This window comes from Aquarana catesbeiana, linkage group LG01 (assembly GCF_042186555.1).
Source record: "Aquarana catesbeiana isolate 2022-GZ linkage group LG01, ASM4218655v1, whole genome shotgun sequence".
Lineage (NCBI taxonomy): Eukaryota > Metazoa > Chordata > Amphibia > Anura > Ranidae > Aquarana > Aquarana catesbeiana.
The window spans coordinates 338522079-338532990 of record NC_133324.1 but is presented as its reverse complement, the minus strand read 5'-3'; the positions used below and the strand labels follow the sequence as shown (position 1 = coordinate 338532990).

Sequence of the window (10912 nt, the reverse complement as noted above, 5' to 3'; positions counted from 1 at the left end):
CACCTGGATTTGGGGATCCTCTGCCATTCCTCCTTGCAGATCCTCTCCAGTTCTGTCAGGTTGGATGGTAAACGTTGGTGGACAGCCATTTTTAGGTCTCTCCAGAGATACTCAATTGGGTTTAAGTCAGGGCTCTGGCTGGGCCATTCAAGAACAGTCACAGAGTTGTTGTGAAGCCACTCCTTCGTTAATTTAGCTTTGTGCTTAGAGTCATTGTCTTGTTGGAAGGTAAACCATCAGCCCAGTCTGAGGTCCTGAGCACTCTGGAGAAGGTTTTCGTCCAGGATATCCTTGTACTTCGCTGCATTTATCTTTCCCTCGATTGCAACCAGTCGTTCTGTCCCTGCAGCTGAAAAACACCCCCACAGCATGATGCTGCCACCACCATGCTTCACTGTAGGGAATGTATTGGACAGGTGATGAGCAGTGCCTGGTTTTCTCCACACATACCTCTTAGAATTAAGGCCAAAAAGTTCTATCTTGGTCTCATCAGACCAGAGAATCTTATTTCTCACCATCTTGGAGTCCTTCAGGTGCTTTTTAGCAAATTCCATGTGGGCTTTCATGTGTCTTGCACTGAGGGGAGGCTTCTGTCGGGCCACTCTGCCATAAAGCCCCGACTGGTGGAGGGCTGCAGTAATGGTTGACTTTCTACAACTTTCTCCCATCTCCTGACTGCATCTCTAGAGCTCAGCCACAGTGATCTTTGGGTTCTTCTTTACCTCTCTCACCAAGGCTCTTCTCCCCCGATAGCTCAGTTTGACCGGACGGCCAGCTCTAGGAAGGGTTTTGGTCGTCCCAAACGTCTTCCATTTAAGGATTATGGAAGCCACTGTGCTCTTAGGAACCTTAAGTGCAGCAGAATTTTTTTTGTAACCTTGGCCAGATCTGTGCCTTGCCACAATTCTGTCTCTGAGCTCTTCAGGCAGTTCCTTTGACCTCATGATTCTCATTTGCTCTGACATGCACTGTGAGCTGTAAGGTCTTATATAGACAGGTGTGTGGCTTTCCTAATCAAGTCCAATCAGAATAATCAAACACAGCTGGACTCAAATGAAGGTGTAGAACCATCTCAAGGATGATCAGAAGAAATGGACAGCACCTGAGGTAAATATATAAGTGTCACAGCAAAGGGTCTGAATACTTAGGACCATGTGATATTTCAGTTTTTCTTTTTTAATAAATCTGCAAAATGTCAACAATTCTGTGTTTTCTGTCAATATGGGGTGCTGTGTGTTCGTTAATGAGGAAAAAAATGAACTTAAATGATTTTAGCAAATGACTGCAATATAACAAAGAGTGAAAAATTTAAGGGGGTCTGAATACTTTCCGTCCCCACTGTATCTCTCTGTTTAATCAGCACAGTACCCTAAATTGTACAATGTCTCTTCTAGATATTGTCAGAGTTATTGCATCTTACTTTTATTGTATTTTAGTGATAATACTGTACTTTAATAAAAATGTCGAAACTAGAAAAAAAAGAGTTTGGGCTAGAATACCACATACATAACAACAAATAGCTTTGAGTAGTGAAACTGAGAACTGAAAGAATGCAGTTTCAAATAAATTCAGTAAAGGTTTTACATCCACATTGTTATAGCCCTAATGCAGCCTTATGCCGCGTACACACGGTCGGACTTTCTATCCTACTTGGTCCGGCACACTTTCCGACGGACTTTGTCCGCCAGGTGCGCCGGACTTTAAAACGGACGGACTTGCCCACACACGACCGGACTTTCCGGCGGGCTAAGTCCGCCCGTCTTTCCGACGGACTTTCGCCGGAGTTACGGCGGACTTTCAGAATGAACGGACTTGCCCACACACGGACAAGTCCGTTCATTTTGAACGTGACTCAGGTGCGACAGGACTAGAAAAGGATGTCAATCTTGCCGCTTTTATCGGCGAGATTGACACCTTGCGAGCCCCGTCGCGGGTCATACCAGGCCCTTAGGTCTGGTATGGATTATAAAGGGAACCCCCTACGCCGAAAAAACGGCGTGGGGTCCCCCCTCAAATCCATACCAGACCCCGATCCGAGCACGCAGCCTGGCCGGTCAGGAAAGGGGGTGGGGACGAGCGAGCGCCCCCCCCCCCCTCCTGAACCGTACCAGACCGCATGCCCTCAACATGGGGGGTGGGTGCTTTGGGGGAGGGGGGCGCCCTGCGGGGCCCCCCACCCCAAAGCACCTTGTCCCCATGTTGATGAGGACAAGGGCCTCTTCCCGACAACCCTGGCAGTTGGTTGTCGGGGTCTGCGGGCGGGGGCTTATCGAAATCTGGGAGCCCCCTTTAATAAGGGGGCCCCCAGATCCCGGCCCCCCACCCTATGTGAATGAGTATGGGGTACATGGTACCCCTACCCATTCACCTAGGGAAAAAGTGTAATAAAACACACTACACAGGTTTTTAAAATATTTTATTAAACAGCTCCGGGGGGGGAGATCTTCCTCCGGCTTCGGGGGTCTTCTTCCGGCTTCGGGGGTCCCTGCGCTTCATCTTCTCCCGGCGTCCGGTTGGTTCTTCTCCCGGTGTTCCAGTTCTTCGGCCGGCTCCTCTGCTGTCTTCAGGTAGCTCTCTTGCCAGCAGAGGTCCGGACTCCTGGGCTCCTGGGCTTCTGGGCTTCTTCTCTTCTCCAGATGTTGACACGACGCTCTCTCCGGCTGGACTGCTCTCCGAGGGCTGCGTTGTGACTTATATAGGCGGAGACCCCGCCCCCTTTTGATGTCACAGTCCCTGGGCATGCTGGGACTGTGACGTTTTAGGGGGCGTGGTCACTGGGTGATGTTGACCACGCCCCCTAAAACGTCACAGTCCCAGCATGCCCAGGGACTGTGACATCAAAAGGGGGCGGGGTCTCCGCCTATATAAGTCACAACGCAGCCCTCGGAGAGCAGTCCAGCCGGAGAGAGCGTCGTGTCAACATCTGGAGAAGAGAAGAGAAGAAGCCCAGAAGCCCAGGAGCCCAGGAGTCCGGACCTCTGCTGGCAAGAGAGCTACCTGAAGACAGCAGAGGAGCCGGCCGAAGAACTGGAACACCGGGAGAAGAACCAACCGGACGCCGGGAGAAGATGAAGCGCAGGGACCCCCGAAGCCGGAAGAAGACCCCCGAAGCAGGAGGAAGATCTCCCCCCCGGAGCTGTTTAATAAAATATTTTAAAAACCTGTGTAGTGTGTTTTATTACACTTTTTCCCTAGGTGAATGGGTAGGGGTACCATGTACCCCATACTCATTCACATAGGGTGGGGGGCCGGGATCTGGGGGCCCCCTTATTAAAAGCTTAAGCTTTCCATGTTGAGGGCATGTGGTCTGGTACGGTTCAGGAGGGGGGGGGGGCGCTCGCTCGTCCCCACCCCCTTTCCTGACCGGCCAGGCTGCGTGCTCGGATCGGGGTCTGGTATGGATTTGAGGGGGGACCCCACGCCGTTTTTTCAGCGTAGGGGGTTCCCTTTATAATCCATACCAGACCTAAGGGCCTGGTATGACCCGCGCTCGCCGCAATAGGAAAATTTGTTTTTCCTATTGCAGCGAGCGCGAGATGCAATACCCTGCCCTCATGTCGTATCTGGTCCGTCGGACCAGCATACACACGAGCGGGCTTTCCGTCGGACCAGCACACACACGAGCGGACTTTCCGCCCGAAACTGAGTCCGGCGGAAAGATTTAAAACTTTTTTCAAATCTAGGTCCGGCGGGCTTTTGGGAAAAAGTCAGCCGGAAAAGTCCGCCGGCGCCTACACACGGGCGGATTGTCCGGCACACTCTGGTCCGCCGGACCAAGTATGCCGGAAAGTCCGACCGTGTGTACGCGGCATTAGATAGGCTACACACATAACGCTTTTTTCTTGGGATATTATTTCTAGTTTTTTTTTTTTCTGTAGGTACAATCTCTTTGTCTGCTAATGTGTTCACACACAAAATGATCAAAATGAGATAAACCATATATACTGAGCATGTGCTGAAAACACATTTTTGTGAGATATGCTTAAGCTTTCACACAGCATGTTTATCTTTTAAAGCCAAATTTAAATTTGAAACGCCATATTGTCTATTTTTTTACATAATTTCTAGTTATGTTTTACAAATTTAAATCTTGTGTAAAGTACACAAACAGCCATGTTTAGTATTAAATTAAATGATTAGTCATTAAAATGAATGAAAAAAATTACAATCCCAAATCCCAAAAAAAGTTGGAACGCTGTGTAAAATCTACAAAAAACAGAATGCAATGATTTGCAAATCTCATAAACCCATATTTTTCACAATAGAAAAAAGAAAACATATCAAATGTTTAAACTGAGAAAATTTACTAATTTAAGAAAAAAGGTCATTTTGAAATTGATGGTAGCAATACGTCTCAAAAAATTTGGGACAGGGCCATGTTTTTCATGTTGTAGCATCCCTTTTTCTTTTTACCACTCTGTAAAGGTTTGGGAACTGAGGAGACCAATTGCTCAGTTTAGGGAAAGGAATGTTGTCCCACAAAGATTTCTCCAGGTGCTTTGAATCTTTTGATAATAAGTATTATGTACTGTAGATGATGAAATATTTAAAGTATTTTCAGTTTTACACTGAGGAACATTAATCCTGAAATTGTTCAACAATTTTTAGATGCCGTTTTTCCCAGATTGGTGAAAGTCTGCCCTTCTTTACTTCTGAGACGCTCTGACTGTCTAAGATGCTCTTTTTATACCCAAACATGTTACTGACCTGTTGTCAAATAACCTAACTAGTTGCAAAATGTTCTAAAATGTTCTTCCAGCTCTTCCTTAACATCACTAACTTTGCCAGCATATTGTTGCCCTGTCCCAACTTTTTTGAGACGTGTTACTACCAACAATTTTAAAATTACCTTATTTTTTTATTAACTGCTTCTGGACCGGCCGCCGAAGTTTTACTGTGGCAGGTTGGCTCCCCTGTGCGCAATCACATTAATGTACGTGATCTCACGGGGTCTGGATAGCAGGCGTGCGCGCCCGCTGCACAGCGCGGGTGCCGATGCTCGGGTCCAGCAGACTCGATGTCCGCCGGGCAGGGCAGGACTTCGGGTGGTGGGGGCCCCTGGGCTTGAGTCACTTTCTGGCCCTACCTTCTATACATATGCACAGCTCTATAAAACAGAAATAGAAAAGGACAAGGTGCGCCAGACTCAGTGCAGTATTAAAGAACTTCTGTTTAATTGGACAAAACAAAACAGCCTAATAGCTACTCACAAAAGTAGATAATATATAAGCATATAAGTGGGGGATACTGTACTGGTATTCGTCCTGGGTCCACGATTAATAAAAGCAATAAAAATGGATAAAATGATAATTACCGTATATATCGGCGTATAACACGCACCGGCGTATAACACGCACCCCAAGTTTAGGAGGGAATTTTAAGGAAAAAAACTTTTAGGAGGGAAGTTTAAGGAAAAAAACTTTATTTAAATGCCCATCAATGCAGCCTTATCAGTGTCCATCTGCAGCCTTGTCATTGCAGCCTTGTCAGTGTAGCCTTGTCAGTGTCAGTGTAGCCTTACCCCTGTGTCATTGCTGCCTTGTCATTGCAGCCTTTCAGTTTAAAAATGGCGCAGCCAAGATACAGAGCCGGATGTCCTGTGTATCTCGGTGGCTTTCGGCCGCTCTTGGCGGCTCTCAGTGGCTTTCGGCTGCTCTTGGCGGCTTTCAAAAAGGTCGAGGCCCCCTATTGGCCAGGGCCCATGGGCTTGAGCCCAGTCAAGCCCAATGGTAAGTCCGGCCCTGCTGCCGGGAGTCCCGCGATCGTCTCACACAGAGAGGAAGAACGGGGAAATGCTGATGTAAACAAGCATTTCCCCATTCTTCCTAGTGACAGGACACTGATCACCGCTCCCTGTGATCGGGAGCGGTGATCAGTGTCTTGTCACACATAGCCCATTCCCCCCTACAGTTAGAACACATCCCTAGGACACACTTAACCCCTTCCTCGTCCCCTACTGGTTAACCCCTTCACTGCCAGTCACATTTACACAGTAATAAGTGCATTTTTAAAGCACTAATCGCTGTATAATTGTGAATGGTCCCAAAATTATTATTATTATTATTATACAGTATTTATATAGCGCCAACAGTTTACGTAGCGCTTTACAACTTGAGGGTAAACAGTACAAATACAATACAATTTGATACAGTAGGAATCAGAGGGCCCTGCTCCTTAGAGCTTACAATCTAAGAGGGAAGGTCAAGAGATGCAAGAGGTAATAACTATGGTTGATGTGCTGATTGAGAAGATAAATGTACAGTTGTTAGGTGGGGGCCAGATAGGCTTCTCTGAAGAGATGAGTTTTCGGGGATCGTCTGAAAGTGGATAAAGTAGGAGAAAATTGGACGGATTGGGGTAGAGCATTCCAGAGGATGGGGGAGGCTCTGGAGAAGTCCTGAAGGCGAGCGTGGGATGAGGTGACAAGGGAGTTTGAGAGCAGGAGGTCATGGGAGGAGCGAAGAGAACGATTAGGTTGGTATTTTGTGACTAGGTTAGAGATGTAGCTGGGGGCCAGGTTGTGGATGGCTTTGTAAGTTATAGTTAGTATCTTGAATTTAATTCTGTGACTGAGTGGCAGCCAATGGAGAGATTGGCAGAGGGGTGTGGCAGACGCTGAGCGGTTTGTGTGGTGGATGAGCCTGGCAGCAGCATTCATGATGGACTGAAGTGGGGATAGCCTATTTAGAGGTAAACCAATGAGGAGGGAGTTGCAGTAATCGAGGCGGAAGATGACCAGGGAGTGGATTAGAAGCTTTGTGGTGTCATTGGTTAGGAAGGGGCGTATATGCACCAAAAGTGTCCGATGTGTCCGCCATAATGTCGCAGTCATGATAAAAATCGCTCATCGTCGCCATTACTAGTAAAAAAAAATGTATTAATAAAAATGCCATTAAACTTTTGCGCAAACCAATCAACAAACGCTTATTGTGATTTTTTTTACCAAAAATATGTAGAAGAATACGTATCGGCCTAAACTGAGGAAAAAAATTGTCAGTTAAAGCGACGCAGTGCCGAATCGCAAAAAATGGCCTGGTCATGTACATTTTCTCAGTTGAAAAATTTGATATGTTTTCTATTGTGATAAAATATGGGTTTATGAGATTTGCAAATCATTGCATTCTGTTTTTATTTAGATTTCACACAGTGTCCCAGCTTTTTTGGAATTGGAGTTGTAAAAAAAAAAAAAAAATTGTGTAATATCTGCTGATGATACAACTGGTGTCATTTTGTATTACACCACATGCAGTATTAAATGACTGAGCATCATACATGACATAGTAGATTTCCTGAGAATCTGAAGGTTTGTTCCTGAAATGTCAGATCGCTGTGTATGGTCAGCTGTAACCAATGCACTATGGACTGATAAACAAGACAGTTGGAATCCTTTCTTTTTCTCTATTACAGCGTAAAAAACTAAGAGACACTTGTTTTAGTTTGGGGCTCCCAAAAATTAAGACGATTGACTGTGCAGGTGAGTAACTATACATGACCATCAAACATGTGCAGAATCCTGGGCTGCTCTGGGAAAAAACATCCACAAATACCAGGATTTCTGATAGGTAGAAGGATATGTATATGAAGAGAAGACAGCTTATTGTTCTGGCAGCTCGTATCCGACCTTCTGCCCGAGCACTTAACTCTCCCTTTGAATTTCTGTCTGATCTATGATTCACAAGACACTTAATGATGAGACCATTGGTAATTCCAACTAAGATTAACGGCACAGTACAATTGACGAAGGTGCCGGACAGTAAGTATTCAATACTCAGTCTAGGAACAATGATTTCCTCATTCTCATCACTTGATATGTTAAAACTTTGTGGGGCTCGGTGGAAGTTCCAGGCTGCAGGGAGTCCAGTAGTCAATGTTATCGAAACTGAAGCTATTATAAGATATGTCATCAGCTGCGAGGCTGCAAGCTTTAGTCGGATTAAAAATTGATTAGTTGATATTACAATCTGTAAGTAGTAATTGATGGAGAGGCATACTGTGAACCAGAAGCTGGAGTACATTGGAAGCATGAGTAAGATAGTAGATAAAATGTAGACTTCATCAGTGAAGAAAATGCCACCATCCACGAAACTCATGTAATCATTTATCAACATGACTAACTGAAAAAAAATGTTGGTTATGCAGAGAGTGACCACAATGAGGTCAGATGGGCTTAAATTCTTGCCCTTAACTTTGTCTCTGAGGTTCACCACAATGATAAGTGTATTAGAAACCACTGCAATCATGGTGCTGGCACCCAACACTATCATAGAAACCACAATAAATACAGGAACCATCAAATTGAATATTAAAAGGCTATATAAAGTTGACTGAAAAAGTTAAGTTGTGAAAAATATATCCCTGTTCAAGATCAAATTTTATTTTTAAATTCCAATGATTTTCTGGTCCAGTCGCTAATAAGGAATATATAGTTTTCTTTTAGTACCTGGATATGAGAAGTTATAATTGTTATAGACATTTTACTTATTGCATTATGGTATGTATATATTTATCTAAGCATGGAGTCTCATGGTTGACCAGATTGAATTTATGTTTAGCATTTGCCAATAACTTGGTTCACTACTTGGGAAAAGGACTTCTGCTGATATTGCACATGTGGGACCCTTTCTAGAACATGCTTGAAATATATACAGGTGTCTTTAGTGCATACTGAACATAGGCCAAATGAACACGATCCTTACAACTAAGGTGTAGATGCATAAAGCATAAAATAAAATTTGTGGGGAAAAAAAATAGCAAAAGAAAAACATAATATAGTATATACTAATGTGACACAAGCCATGTAAATGAATGTTATTTTAAAAATATTACCTTTCCTTTTCAATCTGCAGCACTTTAATTTTCTGTGAAATTCATAGCAATATGGCAGTCCAAAGAAATGTAATTTCCTGCTTGTGTGATTGTCTCACTATTTTTCCCAGAAGTCTTCACTGAGATGCAAGTCAGATTTTAGGCATCCTCTGCAACAAAAATGTTATTTTGGCAATATACTCCCAAAGAGTTAATAACTTCTAAAGGGATTGAGACACTGCATTTTCCTCAGCAGAATGCTGCAAGTGCATTATCTGATTAATAATAAAAAAAGTCACTCCAATTTATATTCACTCTGCAGACAACAAACAGTTTTTTTCTCCAGAGCAGAAACAGGTAGGAATCTGCAACAAAGGATATTAAAATCTATAGAGTATACATTGATTATCCAGGGGGATTTTTTTTAACAAAAGTGGAGTTACTCTTTAACTATACCGCATTTACCTTAAGTATTTACCTTACAACCATTTTCTCCCATGCTACAGCCACCATTGAAAGATTTGTATATTGTGATCATATCCCCCCTTAAGCGCCTCTTCTCCAGGGAGAATGAGTTTCATTTTCGTGGTTGTTATTCAAGGTTCCCCAGCCCCCTTATTAGTTTTCAGAAAAATTGCCATTTATCACTACTCCCTGGACATGCTACTGTAACCAGTTTTCTATCCAAGTAAATACAATGTCATCAATGCTAAAAGACCTTCATTTGTAAATTAGGAATTTGTGGCATACTGTCAAGGAAGGCATGTCCGTACAGGTGGAATTTTGCGGTGCATATATACAAGCGTTTGCACAGACAGCAACTGTTCAGACAGATGTGCATAGTTGTGGACCAAGGAACGTACGCCTGTCACTAATGCTTATGCCAAGTGGGTTATTTAAACTCGATGCAGTATGGACTCATTGCTGTTTGGTCTACAGCTTCTGTGTGTTGTTCCTGATTCCGTGTGACTTCTGATCTTGATCCAGCTTATCTCTAACCTGTGATTGTCTGCTACATACCCTGATCCCGGCTTGTCTTTGGATTCTGCTTGATTGATCTCCTAGTACCGACTTGGCTTGTAACCCGACTATCCTGCTGTCTGTCAACTATGCCTGATCTGCCTGACCATTACCAACCCGACTTGTCTGACCCTGCATCTTGCTCATCCAGCCTGCTACAACTCTCAGCCCAGCAAGTCCTCATCTGGTTCCTGCTTCCAGCTGCCTACTACAGTCTGCCAAGTTCCGTGCCAGCTCTTCTACTTCCAGCCTGCTTGCTACCACATCCACCTGCTGACTGCTGCCACCCAGACTACTGGACTGATTACAGGCACTCCTATATCACCGTGCTCCTGTGGCAAGGGCTGTCTTTAATATTGATTGGACCCTGGGCAAACATTTTCTTGGGTCCCCCTTCCATGTAAATTATGCTTTTCACCTGCTCTGAAACATACAATAAATAGCAGCTAGACTCAAAATTTACTGAATCAGATCAGCCAGCTAATGCAATTGGTTACCAGAGGTTACAGTGTATCATTACCGCTCACTGACTGGCTGCTAAGGCTTGGTTCACACTACCGCGACTTGGGATCCAACTTGTCAGACCTCAAGTCGCCCCAAGTCGCTTGACATCAGAAATTGCATTCAAGTTAATGAGAGCCATCTTAATGTACACTACTGAAGTCGCTCCGACTTCAGAAAAGGTTCCTGTACTACTTCAATCCGACTTCTAGACGACTTGTAACCACTGATTTCAATGGAAGTCGCCTCCGAAGTCGGATCGTGTCTTAACTGAAGCAACAATACAGGAAGAGAAGATTGTTTTCTCAGGCAAACCCCTCCCTCCCCCCTCCCTCCCACAGAGCTGATTGTGGTTTGATTGGCCACTTGAAAGTCGCCTGTCCTGGAGGCGACTTGAAGTCGCCTTGTAAGTCGCCCCAAGTCGCGCTGTGGTGTCGCGCGCAGGTCGTGTCCAGGTCGCCTCGCAAAGTTGCGGCCAGAGTTGTGTTGCCCCTGTGTGAACTGAGCCTTACAACACACATTATGGCTCACTGAATATTTGCTGGAGGTTACAGCACATGATTTCTGCTTGCTAATTGGTTCCTAG

General features: G+C 44.7%; 1 protein-coding gene across 1 annotated transcript; it reads right to left on the bottom strand.

Annotated features, from left to right (window-relative positions):
• Positions 1-7355: 7355 nt before the first annotated feature.
• LOC141134968 (taste receptor type 2 member 40-like) lies at positions 7356-8291 on the bottom strand. The gene has a single exon (XM_073624395.1). The coding sequence runs from the start codon at positions 8289-8291 to the stop codon at positions 7356-7358; it is 936 nt and encodes a 311-aa protein (XP_073480496.1).
• Between the last annotated feature and the right edge of the window lie 2621 nt (positions 8292-10912).

What these genes read in the sequence shown, in the direction of transcription:
- LOC141134968 (XM_073624395.1), bottom strand. Translation starts at nt 8,291, where the DNA reads ATGGTTCCTGTATTTATTGTGGTTTCTATGATAGTGTTGGGTGCCAGC.